The sequence below is a fragment of the Peromyscus maniculatus genome, chromosome 11, assembly GCF_049852395.1.
Source record: "Peromyscus maniculatus bairdii isolate BWxNUB_F1_BW_parent chromosome 11, HU_Pman_BW_mat_3.1, whole genome shotgun sequence".
NCBI classification, from domain to species: domain Eukaryota; kingdom Metazoa; phylum Chordata; class Mammalia; order Rodentia; family Cricetidae; genus Peromyscus; species Peromyscus maniculatus.
In genome coordinates, this window is record NC_134862.1 from 67,677,906 (window position 1) to 67,702,703 (window position 24,798).

The following is a 24,798-nucleotide window of genomic DNA, read 5'->3' on the forward strand; positions in this document are numbered from 1 at the left end:
CATTCGGATAAATCTATAAGTCCGTAATTGATCTAAGAATATGCTTCAGAAATGATTCAAAATAGTCAAATGGCAAATCTACAGGCTGGTTTACACTGTTGATGCATTGCCTTTCTTTCTTCCAAGGAAGATTTGATCACAGGTGCACAATGACATGTCAGAAACACACACAAGCTTTGGAGTCAGACAGATCTAGGCCTAACGTTTGTTTCTGCCATTTCCTAACATAGTGACCTTGAACAAGTTTGTTTTTCTGAGTTACCTAAAAATGGAGAAGATACAGTATACCTGTGTTGTTGGAACTGCAGAAAATACACATAAATAAAAATGGACTACAAAAAGAATTGCCTAATTCATTATAGCTATGGTTATTAATTTAGCTTTACTTACAAGAAAAAAAAAATCCAATGTGGGCAAAATAGCTAATGTTGTCTTCTCTCCAAATCTTTTAAGAGATTCTAAACATCAGGTGGTCCACTTAGGAGCAGCCGTGGTCATCTTGGCATTAGGGCCAGGCAAGATGGAAATATGCTAGGATGTGGAATTCCAGAACAAAGCCTGCTCCTGTTTCATTCAGTGAAGTCTTTGTTAAAAGTTGTGCATGATGGAGCATTCTGAAAAAAAGCAGGTGGCTGAGAAGCTAGGGAGTCCTGGCTGGGGACTGATAGAGCTATCTGGTGTGAGGGTTGAAATTATGCTAAGCAGTATTGGCAGGACAATTGGCTTTATCTCTGCTTGATGGCTTCTAACAAGCTTTATAAAAGGGGGGAAGGGAGGGGAGAACAACTCCTGGCCACCAATACAAGACATTTAATTCCAATAACACTTTGTGTTTCCATATCCAAATCATGCCTGGGCAGCCACATGGTGCCTAAGCCAGCCTCCTCTGGTGACACATCTGGCCTAACAGCTGGGTGGCCGAGGAGCTTGATGGGGGTGGGCAACAAATCATGGGGGTGCAATCCTCAGCTTCTTCATTTGCTTGTTTGCCATCATAACCATTATGGGGAACATCTGGGTGTACACAGCAGAGGGTAGCCCTTGGAATTGGCTTTAAATACTGCCACCTTCCAGCTTTCCATCTGCCTTCTTAGGAAGAGGAGATGGACCAAGCTGGGGGCCTGGCAGGTCTTAGGGGGGCATTTGTTTAGGAACTAGCAGAACTGGTGTCAGTAAACAGTGCATATCTTGCTGTGATAGTTGACTGGGGAAGGAGGAGGGAGGAGAGGTGGCTTTTCAGAGACACATCAGCCAAGCACTAAGCTTTGTGCTAAGCCAAGATGCCTGGCAGAAGAGCAAGAGGACAAGCCAGACAGTGGAGAGTGAAAGGAGACAGGATAGATGATAGATAAATTGATAGGTGATAGATATATGATTGATAGGTAATAGATAGATTGATTGATAGGTAGGTAGATAGATAGATGAGATAGATAGATAGATAGATAGATAGATAGATAGATAGATAGATAGATAGATAGATAGATACATAGATACATAGATACATAGATAGATACATAGATAGATAGATAGATACATAGATAGATACATAGGTAGACAGATAGATAAAATAAAATTGGTTATTAAAATCCTGAGTTCTGGAATCAAATCTAGATATACTCTCAGCTCTGCCGCACTCCAGCTGCTCAAGCCTGGCTTTCATGTATGCCTTCTGCCTAGCCTGTTAGAATCAGTGTTAATATTAATGCACAACATCTTCACACAGGCACAAGGATCCAGGTGACAAACTAAACTAAACAAAATCTAAACAAACAAAACTAAAATAAAATCTAAAAAATTAAAAATAGGATTTTAGAGATTCTAGTGCAATGTCAGGGGCTCCTTTGTCCATGAATGAGGATGCCACAGGAAATTATGAGAGAAAATAGTACAGGCTCGGTTTGCAGTAAGTAGGTCTGTCACTCAGAGTCTGAGTGTGACATAGGAGATGCTGGAGCCACTGAATCAGGATGCCCCAGACGATCTGCCAGGGACTCACATGTGGACCTGCTTGAAACAGCTATGATTCTAGGAGTTAAACCCTCTGTGCCTTGTTTCCTCATATGGGCCACACTTCTCACCTCATGGGCTGTTCTGAGGGTTGGTGTCTTAGGGATTTGTATTACTGTGAAGAGACACCATGACCAGGGCAACACTTACTAAAAAATCATTTACGGGGAGATGGGGGGCTCACTTACAGTTTCAGAGGTTCAGTCCATTATCATCATGGCAAGGAACATGGCGGCATGCAGGCAGATGTGGTGCTAGAGCTGAGAGCCCTACATCTTGACTGAGAGGCAACAGGAAGTTGACTGATTGTCACACTGAAGCTTGAGAAAAGAGACCTTACGGCCTGTCCCCACAGTGACACACTTCCTCCAACAAGGCCACACCCCCCAATAGTGCCACTCCCTTTGGGGGCCATTTTCTTTCGAACCACCACAGTTGGATTAGACAATGAGGTAGGCTGCTTGCTGGGGTCTGTGAAAGTATTGCTGGGGCTCACCTTGCTCCATGATCTTTCCCGGAATCTGAGGGTTTTATGATTTCCTCCTTTGCCATTACCCTTGGGAAGTTGACTGAGGACAACTGGGGCAGAAGAATGAATGTTTCACATTAAACTAGCTGGCCAAAACCCAAGCAGAGCACCCGTGGGTGCTCATGTAGTAGGTGCTGTCGGCTGTGTAGCTTCCAGGGAGTATCTTTGAGACAGCAAGTTGATGAGCCCAGGATTTCCCACTGTGAGGGGCATCACACTCCTCTCCAAGGCTACAGGAGAAGTCTCTTTCCACCCTCAGACCGGCAGCCCTGGCTCACTCCATTTCTCCAATGTTGCCAACAGGTACCAACATTGATAAAGTGCCCTTTTAATGTGGAGTTCAAACAGCACCATGGCTCTGCCTAGTCCCCAGGAATCCCTGCTTAATACATTTTATTTCTGGCCCATCACTTGTCCTCTTCTGCCAGCCTGAGGTCCAATTAGGAAGCAGCATTCTTCTCTTGCTCTGTCTTGCCACATAGCTCCATGCCAGCCAGCTCAGAGCCAGAGGCTTAATGCAAATGCGTGTGAGTTGTACCCAGAGAGAAGCAGATATATATATATATATATCTAGAGAGAGAGAGAGAGAGAGAGGTTCTTTGCTTTTAAAAGGATGCAAAAAGGCAAAAGGAAATCCATGGATTATTTGCCAGGGGTAATAGTTTCACATGGAGTGTGTCAGTGGCTGCACTTGGGTCTTCTTTTTACCCACTGGTGTGGATGCTTTCTGGTTGTGCCAGTGCCCTTCGGGACTCAGCCCTATGAAGGACAGCTCAGGCTGCTATGACCGCCATATTGGAGTGGACTGCTCAGATGGTTTCAACGGCGGCTGCGAACAACTGTGTCTCCAGCAGATGGCACCTTTTCCAGATGACCCCACCTTATACAACATCCTCATGTTTTGCGGGTGAGTGAGCAGCCATGAGGTTGCTGGGCCAAGGGACTTTTAGTCCTGAAACCCTAGTAGGTCCTTGTTAATGGACTGGTCATTCCCTAGGCTCTAAGGAGAGAGCTGGTCGAACAAGATGAGCACTTTGGTAGTCTAACATAGAGGAACCTCATGGCAAGTCTATTCCGGAGGCTACAGAAATGCAGCCTCTGGCTTACCTGAAAGGAAGAATTAACTGCATGGTTTACATAAATCTTTGCCCAATTAAGCCAGGGTGTTCCACGTGTTGCCTTTGAGAAACCATGTTAATGATGTATTTTGGGACAGAAACTATTCCCATGGTCCAAAACTTGAGAAAGACTATGTGAAACTACCAGAGTATTAAAGAAGGGAAGGAGAAAGAAATGCAAACTTCACATTCTGCTCCCAGAGTCCCTGTAGTTTGCACAGCCCTCCCTCCTTCTGCAAAGTTACTAGTTCTAGCCAGTCTAATGCTCTCCTTGTGATCAGCTCTCTCCCCCACCCATGTGACGGAACAGAGTGGGCAATGCCACCCCATTTCACAGGTGAGAAAAGGAATGTCCAGGGAGGTGAACGATCTCCCTCAAGACTAGAAAGTTAGTAAATGAGAAAATTAGGAGCAGAATTCAGGCCCTTCTGACTTTTTTAAAGCTCTGCAGTTTTCTCAAAATTTAAATTTGTGTCGATGAGTGAAATTATATTTAAAGCCATTTTCATGCTATATTTATCAAGTAAATAGAGATTTAGCCAATTCTGCTATGCCCAGAGATTGCTTATCTATCCTTTTCTCCCTTCCCACCCCCCCTGCTTCTGCCTCCCACTCTCCCACCCCACTCTCTTGCTGCAAGTCAGTTGGGGTGCTCACACACCACACTGACCACTGGGCTGCTGAAGAAAGTAGCATTTAGGTTCGTGTCTTCAAGAATCTCACCATCTAATAAGCTTGCAATGGAAATCAATGTTTAAAGTCATAAAACTATGTTAGGGGCTTGCTAAAAGCCGGTGCCTGCTGAGTAACCATGAAAAGATTTCCAGTGCACTTGTACTGTTAGTTTATTGTATTTTATCTCATTTCTTTGCAATTGAGCAATTTTCGTATTTAGTTTCTTGTAAAATCCCATTCCATAAATAGAAGCTTGCTCTAAATTTTAATGTTCTCTGTAATGTGACCATTAAGGTTGACCCACTTCAATTAATGGAAGCAGACTCAGCCAAAGTTACATCCTTTTTTATTTACTGTATGTACATTTCATCACCCGCATATGCAGAGAACCTAGTTAGGTGTTAGATACAACAGGAACAGCAGGATGACCAGCCTAATCTCCCCTCTCAAAAAAGTTTGCTGTGTAATACTAGGACAGAAGAATGAGAAATGGAGCCATATGGAAGAGACAGGCAGGTATCAAGATGTTTAAGGTAGACTGAAATGGAACCAGTCAGCTTTAACCCCCACCCAAACTCTAGTTTATATGGCTAGAGGAGGGAGCCATTTCAAGGTCTTGTCCCAGACCTCCTCTGAGTCATGGAGTCAGTTCTCTGTGGGCCTTGAATCATGCTGGTTCCCTGAACAAAAGCCATGATTTCTCACTGGACTTTCTTTCTGGTTTCAGTTGGAAATAGGCACATGTTGATTAGTCTTACCCAAGGCACTATATATAGTCTTTCAGATATGTCCTGATTTGAGGTTCTTGTACACAGAGCAAACCGCATGCACTTACAATTGAAACGCTCTATTCACGCCTGTTCACACAACTGTACAAATGGGAAATGGGGAGAATTAGCAGTTCAGGTTGTTTGCCCATGGTCCTCATTTGCACCTCTGCTAATAATAACAGCACCATGTAGCCAGCACTACCTGTACTTTCAGCATGGTGTAAGTTTTATATGTTGAATATCTAAATTAATTTCCTCAACACTCTGGTACAACAGCTGCTCCTCCCACCCTTCCTACAGTTTTGGAAATGAAACCTCACAAGAGTTGAAGCAGCTGGCCCAGAGTTACAGTTAAGGGCAGCATTAATGTTGTTACAGTATTAGGTCTACTTTTAAAAACTATGAGCCTTTGGGCTGCTATAAAGGACTGAAGCTTTTAACCTATCACAGTTACTACAGATAGTGATCATTGATGTGTTCAGTATCATAATCATCCTAAAATTTTAAATTTGTTCTATTTCTAAGGAAGGAAAGAAATCTTTATTTTTTAAAAAACAATGGCAGCCTTATTAAAGAATTAAGTCTTACATGAGTTAACAAGTGTATCTTACTCATAAAATAACTACAAATAAAGTCCAATTAATGACTTATGAGTCACTGACCCATGGTTACCAAATTAGTATTACTTTCTCATTAGAGCAACACAATGCGGAAAGCAGTGAGGAGGCGATTGTTGGTTTATGGAGCACACAGGACTCACACTGTGCCCTGGCATCTATTTAGTTCAGGATGTCAGCGCTGAGTGGAGGGGAGTTTGTATGAGCTGGTGGTTTGTTTGTGTGTACTCAAACAGAGCACAGCTAGAAGATCACAAATCTTCCTCATTTCTTAGTTGACTTACCACAGGACCAGATTTGAGAGTTATTAATTTCTTAAGCACACAATTACTCTTTTGCTGCCTAATTACTTTACAAACAAATGCAGAAGCTCCACAGAATATTCTTGAGAAAAATGCTGGCATACCTTTTATTTAAGTATGTTAACTCACTTATAAGCTGATCTCCTCTAATCCTTAACTTTAGAAATCAGAGGGCTAGGACAGGTGGAGTCCGAAAAGACTTATCATTTAAGGAAAAATAAACATTTGATGTGGTCATGATGAAAAGTGCCTCAATTTATAGATGTATGAAGCTGAGTTTTAAGAGACCTAAATCAAGGGGCTGGAGATATGGCTCAGAGGTTAAGAGCACCAGTTGTTCTTCCAGAGGTCCTGAGTTCAATTCCCAGCAACCACATTGTGGCGCACAGCCATCTGTAATGAGATCTGGTGCCCTCTTCTGGCCTGAAGGGATATATGCAAGTAGAACACTGTATACATAATAAATAAATTAAAAGAGAGAGAGAGAGAGAGAGAGAGAGAGAGAGAGAGAGAGAGAGAGAGAGAGAGAGAGAGAGAGAGAGAGACTTAAATCAAAAGGTTTATTCCTAGTTTGAGGTCATCCAACATTTCTCCACAGGCATTGATCCCAATTTATTGTGTTGATTTGCCCTGATGACTCATTGACGAATAACTTCTTATCTTGAGTTCTCTATCCTGTTAGGTGTATCGAAGACTACAAGCTTGGGGTGGATGGACGGTCTTGTCAACTTGTCACAGAGACCTGCCCAGAGGGAGGTGACTGTGCAGAAAGCAGAGAGGTCCCTATGAACCAGACTCTCTTTGGGGAAATGTTCTTTGGTTACAACAACCAGTCCAAAGAAGTAGCTGCTGGACAGGTGCTAAAAGGAACATTCAGGTGAATGTCATATGCACAGAGCTGACTTTTCGGGGTGTTGTGTAGCTTCCACTCTGAAGAGCCTTATTCTCAGCATGAAGTTGTATATCTTAGATCAGAGTGATTGTGAGATACCTAAAGGGACAGATTGTGCTCTTGCCCATAATCCTGTTCGAGTCTACACTCTTCATTCAAGAATCCAAGAATCATGCTGGGTGTATGGTAAAACCTTAAACAAAATCTTACCTTCAAGATTTCACAATGAAGCCACACCAAAATGTTCAAGTTCTATTTTACCTCCAAATCTTAAGACCTGGCTTGTGAACAGCAGCTCTTAGAGTGTGTTCAAAGGATTCTTGGACATCACCAAACCTCTTCAGGGAGTACTTAGGTCCTACCTATTTGAAAGCCAAATTTCTTTCATATATTTCAAGTAAAATAACATGTTGTAATAAGTTAGATTCATTTGTGAGAATCCAGTTGTCTTCTACTAAGTCAGACATTTAAATATATAAAATAATGCCATTGCCCTTTTTCCCATAATACAGGTTGATATTGAATATGTTCATTGGTGCTTTAATAGTATTTTTTAAAATTTTCTCTTTTAATTTCTAACATGGTAAATATTGACATTTATGACCATGGCCAAATACTTGTGACATTTAATTATTTTGAAGATTAAAAAGCACCTCTGTGGACAAAACATTTTGAACCATTTATTTAGAAACTCTACGAGAGATTCCCCATTTGACCCTTATACCTGTTCTTCCTTGGGCTATTTGAATTTACTTAGAAGCCATGGAAATATGCTTTCCATGAGATGATGATGATGATTATGATAGTGGTGATGCCAGTATTCTAACATAAAACATGACTTGATAGCAATCTAATCTATGCTCGTAGGAACAAACTGGAGGCAAATTTTCAAGGTAGTTCTTGTATTCAGCTCCCGTTTCTGTCATAGACAAGAAACTTTACAAGTATTTTCCATTTTCAACAATGGAATTGGTTTTCCAGGGCAATAAGTGTGCTATCAGAATTGGTCTTGTGATAGCCAGAGTATTCTCTGCATTCTACAAATGTAACTGAGAGCATTGGCATCTTGTAGAGATGGAGTCAGAGGGGACACCTGGGGTGGAGGGAAACATTCTCTACCCTGCCCATAGACTTCTTCAGCTGACTCATCTCTCATCTCTATGCCCCCTTTACCTCCCTTATTCATGTGACTAACTCATGTCATGTGAACCAAATGAGTCTCAAGGTGAGGCATGACTTTTGGACCACAAAGATGTTTTACACTGTGTTGAAATATGGACTGCATGCTGAAGAGTACCGTGGACAGGCAGAAAATGAACGTTTGCTCTGTTCTAGACAAAACAACTTTGCTCGTGGTTTAGACCAGCAACTGCCAGATGGTCTTGTGGTTGCCACTGTCCCACTGGAGAATCAGTGTCTAGAGGAAATCTCAGAGCCCACCCCTGACCCTGACTTCCTGACTGGTAAGTGTGCCTTCATTTATACAGCCAAACCCAGGCAGATATCCAGAATTTCTTAAAATCATGGCACTCACTTGACCGTGGTCATTTTTGTTCCCAAAGTCAGCCATTTCATTCAAACATGATAAACGATCTGTTATAAAAATCAAACATTATTAGGATTAATTATCAGTAAAATTGTCAATATTCCCATATAATTACTACAAAATGGCTGTGATAATATATTTTTCTTGCTAAATTTTATAGAAATTCTTCAAGGGGTGGGGGAAAATGCCACAATGGATGTATATACATTCAGAGGTTTTGGTTGGGTTTGAGGTATGTAAGTCATGGAGGCAGAGAGAAGATGGAGTACATCTATCCCCTGAACATGCATTAATAGTGTGGTCCCTGCGCAGAACTTCTGGAGCAGTGAGATAAGACAGAGACTGACAGAGTTTTGTTATCCAGTGACCCTGTGTTTGAATCCAGCTCTGTTGTGTGAAGGCCTCTTGATCCCTCATCATGTGAAGGGGACAATAAATCCTGCCCCTCTATTCTTCAATCCCACAGTTCCTTCTCTTGGTCTATATGGGACAGAGATGTAACTTCATTAGCGGAGGCAGCCATAGGGTGGGCTGTTCCTTTCTGGGCCTTGGTTTCTGGGTAGATCCTTTTTGAGCTAAGAAGGGGCTTGAGGTGCCCCATGAACTCTAGAAATTAGTAACTTGGGATTTGGCATCATTTGCTAGAACAATATGCTTGAGCTCAATTTCATTGGTTATGCTTGTTTCTTCATTATCCCTCCACCTTATTCATTCTGTCTTCCTTATTCTATCCTTTCTGCCTCTTTTCCTCCATTTTTTAATGAATGGCTAAGCATAAGCCTTCAGCAGATACCAGGGATTAGAAGTGGTTCTTCCCGAGGCAATGAAGCATAGTAATTATTAGCGTGGGCTCCAGAGCCTGGCAGCTGGGATCTGCTCCTTACTCGTCTAAGTTCAGGACAAGTTATTTAAGTTCTCTGTACCGCTGTGTCTTTCACCTTTAAAAATGTGTATTATAACACTGTCTTCCCCATAGAATTGATATGAGAGACTAACACTAATGAAAGTGATTCTTAACACACCGTGGCATGTGTGTTTGTTAACTAAATAAATGGACCAATGAGAAGTACTGTTCAGTATGTACAGCCTGTGGCTGCATGTGGTGGGAAGTGTAGCCTAGCACAAAATGGTAAACTTCCTTATAACCCAATGAGATATTTTGGTGATTTTTTTTGCTTTCTTTCTTTTTGGTACTCCATTTCTTGAGCATGAGTTTTGTGGATGATTACATTGTTTCTCAACAGTGTAATATCTCAGTATCAAAAAGGTGCCTATGCCTCCTTTGCGTTTTCTCTATAGTAGGGAAGGAAGCAGCATAAAGTAATAATAAAAAATAGATACATTCTGGGCCTTCCAGGAATCTCTTCAAAATCAAAAATCAGTTGTCTGTGGAAAACTGACTACACACACACACACACACACACACACACACACACACACACACACACACACAGTATTAACATGTAGACTCCAAAGTGCTTCCTAAAAAACATAGGTCTCCAGCATCATTTCCATTTTGTTTACTGAGAAACACTCTGCTCTCTGTCTCTCTCTCTCTCTGTCGTGTACTTATAAAGGAGGCTCTGGTACCTACAAACAAGGCAAGTTCCATGCTTCTAATGAGCTGCTTGTTTAAAGACCCACTAGTTCCCCCCCACACACAACACATTTATGGTTCATTTTGGAAGGGAATATTGTCCTGCAATTACCAGGCTAAGAGGATGCCTCGCACAGCCTAGGATGATGCCAGCAGCTTTTCAGAAACAGTGAGTGGGATGAAACTGAGATGTCAGAAGCACCTGTACTTGAATCCACATCTTTGAAATAAGGAAATGCTTCAAATTACATTCTTAGCCACAACAGAAGTATATTTACCCCTGTGTTCCTGGACCTCTCTTCATGGGACTTAATGTTAAAAATGACAAGCTGAGGCCCTTCTGATCTGCATGGCTCCCAGGCAAAGTGAATGCTTCCTGACCTGGTGGCTTTTCTATCTGCTTTTAACCTACTTTGGTTAAGCAGAGCTAGTTAGTCCAAGGGCATGTCTCTCTGTGATATAAGCAAAGAGTAAACACTCATGTTTTTAACACCTAGAAGGATTGAATAAGACATGACTGACCAAATTCCTTCCATATTCTCTGGCTAGTTCTGGCAACACTTTCATGATAACTTTCCATGCAGTGACACAGTAACTCTTGTCTGCTGTCACACTGTGTTGTTATGGGCCATAATCCTCACAAACCTATAAGCTTGGAGAGTTTTAGAGCTAAAGTGATCTTCAGAATCTTCTGTCTCACCATTTCTAAGCATGTTTTGTGCTTTGGTTTTTTTTTTCCCATGGAAAATCCAAGTTCTATTCATAAACTGGTTCTGACCTCAAATATGTTCAGGAAAACTGCATGTAGCATCCTCCTCTCAGTAACTCACATCACCTTAGTATTAGAAAGCCTGCAGGCAAGAAATCCCTTTTACTTTATTTAACCCAGCAATTCCCAATCCTATTTAACTAGAGAATCCTTTGCACACAGAGCATCTGGCAGAATTATTAAATAACACTCTGGAAATACTGATTTATAAATCTTCATTGGCTTCTTCAGAATAACAGTTAAACTCCAAGCTTCTCAGGTCATTGCACTGTTACAGGTTGCATGGAAATAAAGGAAGGCCAGCCAAATGAAAACAGGTAACAGCTATTTATTCTGGGCTGACGATAGCAAGGAACATGACAGCTATCATCTGCGTTTTGGCACAGTCTCAAAGGTAGAGAGAAAAGTGGAAAATCTTCATGAGAAAGGAGAAGGTTACAGGTATGATTGCCAGCTGTTGACATGGGGCTACTGTAGGTAAGCTAACTGGAACCTCTACCATTGGCTATGGGGATGTATTAGATACTCAGTCATTAATAAGATCCCAGGTGTTTGGATGAAGTTGCTATGGGGACAGTTGTTAGGCTTCTTGGGCAGTGTGCTAGGGAGGGTCTGGCTTTCCACACACTGACTTGTGGGTTTTAAGTTGCTTTTTTGGATGAGTTAGTAGAGACAATGGGATGGGATAGTTTTCCAAGCAGTTGCTATTTGTTTGGGGTAGAATTCTGCTTCTGGGTTGTTCTGTCTTCTGTCTATTTGTATACTCTTTCATTTCCCCTCCCCTCCCTTCCTCTGTCTTTTTCTTCTAGTCTTCTCTCTCCTCCCCTTCTCTTTTCGGATTATACATAGATATGTTCATTAACTATGTCCTCAAGCATAGGTTAAAAATATAAAATAAAAAAAACAATATCCATTCTTAAAAAAAAAAAACAATAGCCAGAGACATTTTGTTTGGGGAAAAAAATCCATTTGGTGTAAATGTGTTCCAAAATGATAATAAAATAAACCTGACTGCCTGTCAAGGACACACTGAGAAGGAAACATGACTCAGCTAGAAATTATGTACTTTATCCTTCCTTTGTAACTAAGGGAAGAATTATCTGTAAGTAGGTATAGGCAGGCACTTCCAAATCTTAACTGTTACATAACTGCTTTTCGGACTGCCATGGAGCCCAAGCATAGCTGCTGGAAGTGTGTTTGGCTGTTCAATACCCAAGTCTAGGTAACTCATCCTGGGTAGAGGTGAGATAGAATTCTCCAAACACCGATACCTATTACTTATTCTTATGTTCTCCATGTTGTTCTGGAATAAAGTTTACAAAGTCACAGCAGTGTAGCAGTTAATAAATGTCAAGTTTGCACATGTGTGGGTGATGAGAGAGAGAGAGAGAGAGAGAGAGAGAGAGAGAGACAGACAGACAGACAGACAGACAGACAGGAAAGATGATAATGTCACAGGGACATGCACGCACATCCTGCTTTGTTTTCCCCCCAAAGGGTTTTATGCTCCTAATTTTCTTCTGCTCTCACCCCTTGCCTGTGTAGTAACTGGGATAAATGCCCTCAGCCCTACTTTTCAGGTATGAAAACAGAAAGCCTGCATTGCTTGCCTGAAGTCATATGTACAGCTATTTGAAATTGCAGAAGTGAAAAGGAAACTAAAAGATATTTCAGCCAGGCCCCTGGTTTTGCAGATTAAATATCCAGGAACCACAATGTCCCATAGCTAGGTAGCCAGAGAGAGCTTACTTGGGTTGTGAGAAGGAAAAGCAACAGATGTTAAAGTACTTTTCATTCTGAAACTTCCAGGTGTAGGAACACTAGCCCTGGAGCCCAGGTCTCTTGGTTTCTTGTCTACTTTTTGTCCAATTATGACACCGTTCAATAAAGGGATCCACCCCATGTGTTGAAGACTTTTATTAATTAGACTTGATATGTTTTATAAATAGACATTTTCAGATAGCGACAGAGTGGATGCGCTGCCGTGGACACTGTATTGGCATGGCTCTACGCTGCACACAGGTTTTCTGTGCTAATGAATAGTTCCTTTAAGATAATTAAGTCTTACATTTGTGAAGTCTGAATTTCATTTGTGTGCCTTTGAAGTCAACATGAAGGTCAAAAGCCAAAGTATGCAGTCATATGACTGTCATCACAAAGCCTCATACCTTGAAAGATGAACATTTGAATGAAAACACCAAAAACCTTTCCTTCATTTCATGAGACGTCTCTTTGATTACCTGAGATAAAATTTAAGCAATTGCTTCACTTAAGCCACTTTTCTTGACCTTTCTTATTTTTACCTTACCAATAATTATTCCCATATGATTCACACAGAAATGGAAATTTGGTAATTACTCACCTAATTTGATCAGAGTTGACAAGTAGCTAATTAATCCTGCCCACTCATCACTCAGTTTAGTTATTAAGTTAGTTGATTTAGATGGAAGAGGCAAGAGCCAAAAGGGCTGAAGATTTGACATGTATGTCTCTTTCATTGCCATATTTGTGCACACATTGTGTACATCCTGTACAATGTATATACACTTCCTGTGTGTACTTGTGTACATGAATAAGTGCACATATACATTTCTGTGGCACACACACACATATAGTTAGGCACAGAAATGAAGCTAAAGTTGTGTTTTTACAAACTTGGGAAGTCTTTATTTTATTTCCTATGGCCTAATTATTTATATATTTAAAAAATGACAATTTATTAAAAGCCTACTTTAAAAAATACTCTGATCACACTGGATAACCCCAGGGGGGAAAATGATATTTTCATTGATCTCAGCCTTGCCTCTTCTATAGCATAAGATACCCCTTACAATTTATTCTGTGCCTAGAAAAGCATTATATATTTATAGAATTGGCTGGAATTCAAATAGGGGAGCTCTTTCAGCTCTTAAGGAAGAGAAGGCCATTGAGACTGTGTAAAGGCCCTAAGGAGGCATATGTTGAGAGAACCTTGGGCAACAGACTTAGCTTTTTACAACCTGGACTTTCTCATAGGTAAAGGTGCACCTTAAATGCATATCCTATTGCCTGGCACATAGGTGGCACTCGATATTTGGCTGTCACTATCTTTTAATAACCTAGTTACCCTGACAGTGTCCCTTCTGGTAAAGGAGAAATAAGCATTATCAACCTCAGAATAATTAAAGTGTAAATACCAAATATAAATCAGTTAAATGAGACAGAAAAATCAATGTTACAGATACGTGAGCTGAGTCAATTACTGCAAATATTAAAGAGACTAAAAGTCAGGCATTACAGTAAGTCTAGAGTTGAATATAAATTTATTGTCTGGATATTACAATAAAATGAGTAAGGAGCCTGGTTCTGGGTTCAGGCACATCTGGAACCCCACCCTATCTTATCTAGTCTCTTGGGGGCTTTGTTAGAAACATTCAGGGTCTCTGTGTCTTCATTTGGCAGGTGCAGATGATAACATCTATAGCACAAGGATCAAATGGCTTAACATATGCAAAGTGCTTAGCAAAATGCCAGGCAGAGAGCAAGAGTTCAATAGACATGGTTGTTAAGACTATACTTCTACAGAGTCTCTTCATCAAAGAGCACTTCCTAATTTCCTCACCAATACATCCTTAGTTTAATTGAACTGGGTCATGCTTTTCAACTTGGGACTTGTGAGTCAGCCTCACAAGCTGACCTTTCGTCTCCTCTGTCCCCAGGGATGGTGAACTTCAGTGAAGTGTCTGGATACCCCGTGCTGCAGCACTGGAAGGTTCGGTCTGTGATGTTCCACATCAAACTCAACCAAGCAGCTGTCTCTCAGGGTGAGCAAGCCCCCACCTCTGCCTTTCCCTAGGTCTGGGAATTCTTTTCCAAAGGGATCATTCAGCTCAGTATTGCAGAAGCAGGCTAGCACACAGCCACTGCATGAGACACACAGCCAAGGCACTCAGATTCACTCTTCAGGGCAAACAGATAGGATGAGATTCTTTTCTAAGCACAGAATGAATTGTAAGGGGTATCTTATACTCTAGAGAGGCAAGGCTGAGATCAGTGAAAATATCATTTTTCCCCTGGGGTTATCCAGTGTGATCAGAGTATTTTTTTTTAAGTGGGCTTTTAATAAATTGTCAGAATAAACATGTGAAAGAAGTAAAACATGATTAAAAGATTCCATGTGATGACCTGAAGGAAAGGGAGCTAGAAGGAGAGAAAAAGGGGGAAAAAAAAGAAATAACATATTTTCTTTTTTTTTTAAAGATTTATTTATTTATTATGTATACAGTATTCTGCCTGCATGTATCCTTGCAGGCCAGAAGAGGGTGCCAGGTCTCATTACAGATAGTTGTGAGCCACCATGTGGTTGCTGGGAATTGAACTCAGGACCTTTGGAAGAGCAAGCAGTGCTCTTAACCTCTGAGCCATCTCTCCAGCCCCCCTTTTTTTTGTTTTGTTTTGTTTTTTTTTTTCATATTTTCTAAGTAGCAAATGAAATAGAGAGCAAGAGGAAATATGTCTTTAACTATATGTAATAATGTATGTTGTATGGAATGCAATGATATGTAGAAATACATTTATATTTTAATAACTTAATGAGTGGTGACTTCTAAGCTTATTTAGGGTCTTAGAGTCAGCAAACAGGAAGTACAGTCTCAGGGTCAAAGAAGGAAGATAATTGGCCATAAGAATTATGATGAAAAATGAAACCTATACTAAAAACAAAAAAAATATATATACTGCTTCATGAACTGGAAAAGATTAGAAATCTAGAACGTTCTTATTGGAGACAACATTACAACAAACCTGTTAGAACATTTCAACAGGGTACAACAGATCTAAAAACTTTGACTTTTTTATTTGATGGATTTCTTGGAAAGAAGGGATTGGAATGAGGATTGTACTGAAGGAAACCTCAAATGCGGACTATGTAGAAAATGAAGTCACTCTTCACTCTCAAAAACCATAGCAATAGAAACTACTCATCCCACATACTCAATTTGTACCTAACACAGATGTTGGGCATTACACTCATGTATTTCTGCTGCCAGAGGCCTCTCAAAGTGACATGAAATTTTCCCAAGTGATGTGGACCTTGGTACTTAACATCTCATGGCTGGGTTAGACTCCACCTTGCCCCAAGGGGACACAGATGTTTAGAAAGGAGGGCTGAATAGAGCTGGCCAGATAAAGTATTAGTCTGAAAGTTTACTACAGACCATTTTCTCCCACAAGTCTTAAAGAATGACAGAAACCATGAAGCGATTTGGCTCAGATGAAGAGTGAGGAGGCATACAGGGTCCTTCTTCCACTCATCATTTCCCTGTTCCTTTACCTTTGGCTTTTCTAAAATAAAATTCAAGCATTGTTTCCATGACCTTTCTTACCCCTTTCCTTTCATTATCTTTTCATTACCCATTTCTTAGTTAAAATCTTCTGTAAATAGTTTTGGTTCCTGTATTCCTTAGTTTCCTTAGAGTTAGGACAGAATATCTGACACACTTAACTTAAGGAAGGAAGCATTTATTTTGGCTCACTGCCATGCTAGAGAAAGCATGGTGGCAGGATTAGGAAGCAGAGAGAGATGAATGCTGGTGTTCAACTTGCCCTTCTTGTTGTATTCTGACCATCACTCCAGCCCATGGAATGGTACCACCCAGAATTAGGGTGTGTCTTCCCACCTGTTTCAGTTTATTTTTCTATTGCTCTGATAAAACACCATGACCAAAAGCAACTCCAGGAGGAAAGAGTTTATTTTAGTTTATCTTACACTTCCCCATTAACAGTCCATCACTGAAGGAAGTCGAAACAGGAACTCCAGGGCGGAATGGAAGCAGAAGCCACAGAGGAATGCTACTTACTAGCTTGCTCCTTGATGGCTTTCTCATAATGTTTTCTTATAAAACTCAAGCCTGCCTGCCTAGACTTGACACTACCCTCGGTGGGCTGGGTAATTCCAAATCAATCATTAATCAAGAAAATGCCCAATAGACTTGCCTATAGGCAAATCTTATGGAGACATTTGCTCAATTAATATTATTTCTTCTTCAGTATATCTAGGTTTGTGTCAAGTTGACAAAAACCAACCAGGACATACCTCAACTAACCTAATCTAGAAACTTCTTCACAGACATGCTCAGAAGTCATTACCTAGACAACTCTAGATACTATCAAGTTATTAGCCATCACAATCAGTATTAGCCATCACAGTCTCTACCCACAGAATAATTTTTATTCTATGACCCTGTGCTTCACACACAACCACATTCACACAATGCACATACTATAAAATAATACTTTATCTTATGATGTGGAATGTCCCTTGCTTATATTTATGTTTCTATTTTAGACTATGCTATTCTCTTTCTATTTTTAAAATGCTATTAATTAAACTGACTAAATGGATTTAATGTCATGAACTGCAGTTTTAGGGGACACAAAACCATTTACCTAATAGTTGCAGGAGTCAGGATTTGCATTCATATGCTTAACTTGCATAAAATTAACAACACAACCAACATACTTGAAAACATACCTATTTAGGAGCAGGAACATTTACTTCAGTTAAACAGAAATGCACAATATTTCTAGCTGGCTCTCAAACATCACATCAGGTCACACAGTCGCATTTGGGACTAAGTTGCCTAGGAATCTGTGTACCTAACTGGTGAGTGCCCATCCTTACTCTTGGGTGACGTTCTTCTATAGCCTTCAGCAACGCTCTCCACTCCTTGGATGGGGCTACATCTCGGGCAGATTTTGTGGCCTTGTTGGATCAGTTTGGTAACCATTACATCCAGGAAGCTATCTACGGCTTTGAGGAATCCTGCTCTATATGGTACCCAAACAAACAAGTCCAGCGGCGGCTCTGGCTAGAATATGAAGACATCAGTAAAGGTGAGTGGCTTGCTCCGTGGTAAATTCTTCACCTGTGCTTGCAATCTGCCCACCAGCAATCTCTATGGCCAAACATAAAGGCTCCATAGGAAAAGGATTAATTCAGATTTCCCCCAATTCTGTGTGCTTATATATAAATTTTCTAAGGCCGGGTTGCTAAAATCAAATCTGGGTATTAGACGATGCAGGATGGGATCACCACTATATGTTCATTGTATTAGTTACTATAGAGAGGCCACTAAAGGTTCACAGCTACCATCCATTCTGCTGCTATAAAATAGGAGGGAAGGAGAATGTTCCAGTCCACTTACCCACAGCAACTCAAACATACTGCCTCTTAACCCCTCACAGAAATGAGGGGTTAACAAACTAAGTCCCTTCTCATTCCATCTTGCACTAACTCTATTTAGGTTTATTTTCCATTTTCCCTATTGATTTGTGTTTTGAAAAACTATCTCAAGTGTTGGGTAACAAACTTAAAAATAAGTCTTGTCCCCACTATCTGAACAGAAAGTGGCTGACCAAGTACAATATCCTGAAAATTTTAAAAATCTTCTGAAGTCACTTTGTTGTACAGTAGTGGTACAGTCATAAGTATTTATAATCATATCAAGCCTGATTTAGCATTGCTAATCTCGGACTTCCTCCTGAGCTGATCTGCATGGTATTCTAATGAGAGCTAGTTGTGGATGTGTGAGCTGCTAACAGGAAGTCTTGAACTGACACAACGAAATTCAAGAAATGGGACATCCTACCAGTCACAAATCAAAACTTCCTTTGAGACTAGAGCCCCTCTTCTATCAACACGATTAGCAAAGGGGTAATTATGTCTGTGGCCTGAGTGTTCTTATTTCTGTGAGCTCCACATAAACCCACATTTGCCTTATTTAACAGGATGCAGAAGTAGAATGGCTTCTCTTCTGGCTGGCTTCTTTCTTCCAGGACCAAGAGATTAATCCCTGGGCCCCAGTGGCTGTAGGAATATTCCCCTAAGCCAGAGTTCTCCAAAGTCATAGAGAACCTCAGGCTTCTCAAACTTTGGAATCTGAACAATATTCTGAATCCAATTTGCCAAGAGAACAGTGTCATCTAAGTGAATGTAGATAAGATCAGTTCCAGCTGGCAAAGGTCCCTGAAGTCTCCATTCCAGAGCCCAGGGACTGAATCACAAGGCTGAATCCTCTGCTCTTCCTGCTTGCCAGGGGCTCAGTGATTGCCAAGGCCTGGGATTTCTGGGAGATGAACATCTGACCTTTCTCCGAGCTCCTGACTCTACATGATGCTTCTCTCCAGGCACTGCACTGTCCTCAAAGAGAAACACTGAGCCTTGTCAGGAAATTGGTCAAAGCTTTGGCATTGCACCCTGTTTCCCTTGATAGGGAAGCCTCTCTTGCCACTCAGGACCCAGCTTTGCCACAATCCAACTGTTGACTTGAGTTCTCAGAAATATAATATATGCAGCTTCCTGCTTGCTGTTTACATGAAAAATATTCAATTATTTTAGTTTACTTCAGCTATGCCTGGCTTGTAAGAAGTCATGAGTAACCACTGCCCGTGTTCACCCTGCAGTGCCCCCCCTCCATTCTTGAGACTTTTGTGTAAGCTACAGGATTTATCTGTTTTTTGTTGTTAGTCTGGGTTCTTAATTTTAAATTTGGGCATTGATCTCCCTTTACTCAAAAAACACAACCATTTGTTGCCATTCCTGTTACGGCTCCTGTTTCTTGGAGTTGTTGCCAGTGGTGATAGTGGTGGTGGTAACTGGTGTAAAAGCCCTTCTGGTATGGACTTTTATGTGGATATCATTGTAGGCATGCAGCATTAGATACATATGAATGATGAAAACTTAGAGATGCATGTTTTAGGCCAGATCTTTAGAGGGCTCTCCATACAGTAGTTTTTACTTCTCACGATAACATTTTGGAACAAATATCTCTGCACAAATCATTTGGAAACCTGTGCGGGGGGGGGGGGGGGGATGCTTCCATTTCTTATATCTAAAATTAGACTTAATCACTTTCTTTTTCTTTCTTCTTCATTTCTTTTTTCACAAAAAACGAACACAATTATAAATAGAATTTTCCAGTAGCCTTTGTTCCTGTATATAAATCTCTAAAGATACTTGTGTCTCCTTTCATCATCCTTTGCCCTTGAACCCAGAAAATAGGAAGTTCTCCCACTTCAGACAAACCTCTCCGTCTACGCTTTGGCTCTTAACTGTCTAGGTTTACCTTACCTCTTGCTTATTATGTCCTTTTGAATCTTTGCAATCTCTTCAGCCCCTGGCTTCTCTCTTTCCCAATGCTAAATCTTCTTTTCATTAATGTGAGCCTTTTACCACTGTTTACTTTAAACACATTCTGAATAAATTTCTTAGGAGTTTTTATGTCATTTCTCTGCTCCCTCTCATTGGCTTCATTTCACTCTTCCACTTGCTTTTTAGCAGCACCAGAGGAGGAGCAAATCAAGGACTTTTTAATCAGAGTGTCACTAGCATTTATTCTATGACTACTCCATCTGTCCTACTATAGACTTTTCTATCATCATGTCACTCCTTAAAAACTGTCTCTTCCCGTGATATTCCCATTGCTGTTCTGATCCTAGTCTATTCCTATGTCCTTATTCTTTATTTTTATCCACTTTGTCCTTACCTCTCTAAATGAATCATTTACATATAGAATAATGATGCAAAGATTTCATTTTGGGGGAAGATTTATTTTAATATCTCTCTTTCTGTATGTGTGGTGGGGGGACACACAAGTGTGGCAGTGCCCAAAGAAGCAAAGAGAGGGTATCAGATCCTCTAGAGCTGGAGTTACTGGTGGTTGTGAGCCATCAGATTTGGATGCTAAGCACTGAACTCTAGTCTTCTGGAAGAGCAACAAATGCTCTTAACCACTGAGCCATCTTTCTAGCCTCCGTTCTTCTTTAGTATTCCTTCACTTTTCACCAATGTTGGGTGGTTTCCATCTGAATCCTCAACTACCTCCCCAGAAGCTTACCTTTTTTCCCAGAATCAGTACTTCATTGCTACTAAGTATTCAAGATTTCTACATGCATCTTCTCTAGACACTCCAGGGATCAACACCTGGCTTCCCTGTAGCCACTAGATTCTGAAGCCATGTATGACATAAAATTTAAAATGGAGAGTCTTGGTACTTCTCATCCCTTGCATTGAACCACTGTGAACTTTTGAGCTCTTCCCCACTTAGATATTTTCTCAATATGAGGAAATGTGAAAGAGGAGGCTCATTGCTATTGCAATGATTCAAATCAGAGAAAGTAAAGGGGAAAGTGAGAGAGAGAGAGAGGGAGGGAGAGAGAGAGAGAGAGAGAGAGAGAGAGAGAGAGAGAGGCTGGTATATAGTGTGCTGTGATAGATAGCAGGAGTTAAGTCCTGATATATGCTGCACAGTAGGGTGAATATAGTTAACTATAATGTTATCATATTCTAAACAGCTAGAAGTGAACATTTGGGTGTATTCATCATGAATAAGTGATCAAAATTTAAGGTGATGGATATACTAATCACCTTGCTTTGATTATTACATTGAACATACATCATGCATATACACACACACACACACACACACACACACACACACATCAGTCAACTTATCATGCTATACCCATAAATCTGTACAGTTATTATATCAATAAGAACACACCATTTAAATGGTTTCCTTCCACAACTCCTTTGCTTCTGTTTCCTGCCATTTCACTGCATTCTAAAATTCACCATCTGTTACCTTTTAAAAATGCAATTTAATGGCATTGCTCCTCAGCTTGAAGCCGTATGCTTATTCGTTCCTGCTGTCTCAGCATGAAAAATGCAGCTTCACTCTCTGTATCAGTTTCCTGTGGCTGCTGTAACAAATTACAGTCTTGACATCTTAAAATAAATTCACATTCTTCTAGTTCTGAAAGTCAGCAGTCTAGATCCAGTCTCAGTGGGCTGAAGCCCTCAAGGTTGACTTCTGGAAGAGAGAGTAAGAGCTTCCTGGGATCCAGGCTCTCCCTGGATTGGCATTGAAGCACTTCAGACTTCTGAGCCTTGAGTCTTGTAGCTATCAATCTACCCAACCTTCACCACCATTTTGGATCTCCCTCCTCCTCAGCAAGAAGGAACTAGAGTGATGCCATTTTCATGAGACCTTCTGACTCCAGGTACAGTTCTTGGAAGCCTGCTTTCCACTTCCATCATGCTTTGTGGATTCTTTGCCGCATTCTTCACATTCCCCTATGTTGTCATTTCCATGCGGGATCATCTTCCACAACAATGGCCTTGGCAGCACTAACTATATTTCCATTTTTAATTTCAAGTATATTTATTTAAAACAAACATTCAAAGTTCATAAAACAGTATAAAATGGAAAGCAAATCCTTTCCCCGACTCTTACTTCCTAGTGCTCTACTCAGCAGAGGCAAGAATACTGGGTTACTATCTGTAGCAGGCTTTTGTTTCGGTCACCAACTAGCTCCCAAATCATGACTCAGAGACTTATTATTAGTTGTAAATGCTTGCCATTATCTTATGCTTGTCCCACTAGCTCTTATACCTCTAATTAACATGTTTCTCTCCATCTACACTTTTGCCCTTGGGGCTTTTTAACCTTTCCTTCATTCTGTATGTCCTACTCTATGTCTTGCTGACTGGCAGCTGCCAGGCTGCCTTGCCCCAGCTGTCACCCTCTCTTTCTCCCATGTCCTCTTTTCCTTTCTCTAGATTCTTCCTCCCATTTATTCTCTTTGTCTGCCATCCCCACCTATTCCTCTACTGCCTAGCCATTGGCCATTCAGCTTTTTATTAGACCAATCAGATACCTTAGGCAGGCAAGGTGAAACAGTGCCACATCTTTACATAATTAAAGAAATGCAGCATCAAATATGTAATACATCTTTGCCTTGTTAAAGTAATATTCCACAACAACTGCTCATACATCTGGAGTTTCTATTCCTCACCATTATAAATGGACAAATTGTAGAAGAGATAAAGGATCTAATATATATATATATATATATATATATATATATATATATATATATATGTATATGTATATATATATGTATATGTATATATATATATAATTATGTGTGTGTCTATATGTATGTATCCAAACACACATACACATAAATATACATATAATATCCTTTAACTGTTTTCTCTCTCTCTCTCTCTCTATATATATATATATATGTATATGTATATGGACACATATACAGAGGGATATATATATATATATATATTCACACATATACACATGGAAATAATACATAGAGAAAATATGTATGTAATCTCAAAATGACTTTATATAGAAGAACAAAGTTTGTTCCAAGATTGATTAGCAATAAGTATAAAATAATTTTGTTGTTTTATACTGAGAGCTTCCATATTTCTTTTTCTACTTCTATAATAAATTCTTCTAAAGATTAAAACATATTTTCTGAAAAGTTTATGTTCTCTTGAGTGAAAACTCATAAAATAAACCTACAAAAGCAAAAACCACAATGTTTCTACGCATAGCTCAGCTTTGGCATGGCTTTAATCTCAGCATATGGGAAGTAGAAATGGGAGGATTGGAGGTTCAAGGTCATCCCCAGCTACACAGCAAGTTTAAAGCCAGCCTAAATTATGTGAGACTCTGAATGAAAAACATAAAATAATGCCCCCCCCCAAACATAAAAGCGATAAGAAAAAAACCCTGAACATTGGCCAGAAGTCTGGGAGGACATAAAAACATTATAAGTATATTTTATTAGTTTCTAAGTCCTTGTCTCCAAGAGTGTGTCTGGTATACAATTAGCTCCCACATATTGATTAAAGAATGAGCTTTTAACCTTCCCTCACTTCAGAAGAAAGAGAAAAAAAAAAAGCTATAGATCTATAAACCTCAGAAAAGTGATCAAGAAACAGTGATCCTTCCTCAAATAAGTCTTGCACAGACTTAGCCTTAATCTCCCACTCGCACACCAAGCACAGCTCCTTCCTTTCTTTTATTTTTTAATGCTCCATTCAGGAGCGGGTTCCCCAGGCCTTTCTTTCCTTTTCCAATATCACTCGCATTGTGACTTGAGACCCGACCTTTGGCCATTGCCTCCCTGACCAATGCTTTTGCTGCATGTGAGCAGGGGCAGCTAGGCTGGTGAATCATAATAAGCAAGGTTTCCCTCCCTGCTGTGACTGCTAGTCCACAATGCACATTGCTATCTATTCAGTTGCTTCCTTCTGCAGGGAGAAGCTGAGCAAGGTGCCTGTCTTCATTTTCCTCTGAGAGCTTGTCCCATCCTGTGATCTCTAGTTTTAAGCCATCAGCAGTGAGATCAGAGATAAAGAAGGGAGTAATCCACCTATGTGGTATCCTACTCCCTACCACTCAGAATCCAGCTTTTCCATGTTCTACTGCTTTGCTTTTGTGTGGACTTTGGTCTTGGACAGATTTAGCTGGTCCCTTTCCCAGGATAGTAGACAGACCTCTGCTACAACTGTCACAAAAACAACCACTGCATCAGCAATTAGCCTTTAGTACTGGTCAGCTGAGATCTAGGCTCATGTATTTTAGTCTGGTATGGTTTTCAGGCTAACTTCCAGATCACAATTCATGCCTTCAAAATGTGGCCAAGTTAAAGAGACACAAACTTACAGAAATCAGATGAAAAGTAATCATTAAATTTTCTGCAATGTTTTGTTTTATGACCCTTGGGTTGCAAACCAGCTCCAAAGGCTCTTTCTGTATATATTTGCAACAACAAAGTTAGCACTCAAGTAGCAAAGCAATTATGGCATATGGCTATTTTCTCTAAATGATTCATTTAGTCATTCAGCAAACATTTGCTAAGGGTCTGTTACATGTAAAGCCCTACAGTAAGCTGAGAAGGGACCAGGAGAATTATGCTCTTCTGTGGCATCCAAAGGTTTGAAGAAGGAGCTGCCAGAGCTAAGCATGGGTATACCATAGGCAGAGAGCTCTTGCAAGAGGCTCTATGCTTTCCTAAACATATGTGTGAGCATCTAGTTTGAAGCTTAAAATCCCTAGGTTCTGATGCAATGAGTCCAGAGGAAACTGGATCTATAGGTTAAGGGAGGAAGTTAGCAAGAATAATAT

At 40.4% G+C, this 24,798-nt stretch overlaps 1 protein-coding gene across 2 annotated transcripts in view; it reads left to right on the forward strand.

Annotated features, from left to right (window-relative positions):
• The window catches only part of Astn1 (astrotactin 1), a 340,652-nt gene that overhangs the window by 250,157 nt on the left and 65,697 nt on the right, over window positions 1–24,798 (forward strand). For both annotated transcript variants that reach the window (XM_042258386.2, XM_042258385.2), the window contains exons 12-16: window positions 3,277–3,443; window positions 6,701–6,895; window positions 8,246–8,373; window positions 14,521–14,625; window positions 17,507–17,695. In XM_042258386.2, coding sequence (XP_042114320.1) covers window positions 3,277–3,443; window positions 6,701–6,895; window positions 8,246–8,373; window positions 14,521–14,625; window positions 17,507–17,695 — 784 coding nt within the window. The remainder of the gene's footprint in view (window positions 1–3,276; window positions 3,444–6,700; window positions 6,896–8,245; window positions 8,374–14,520; window positions 14,626–17,506; window positions 17,696–24,798) is intronic.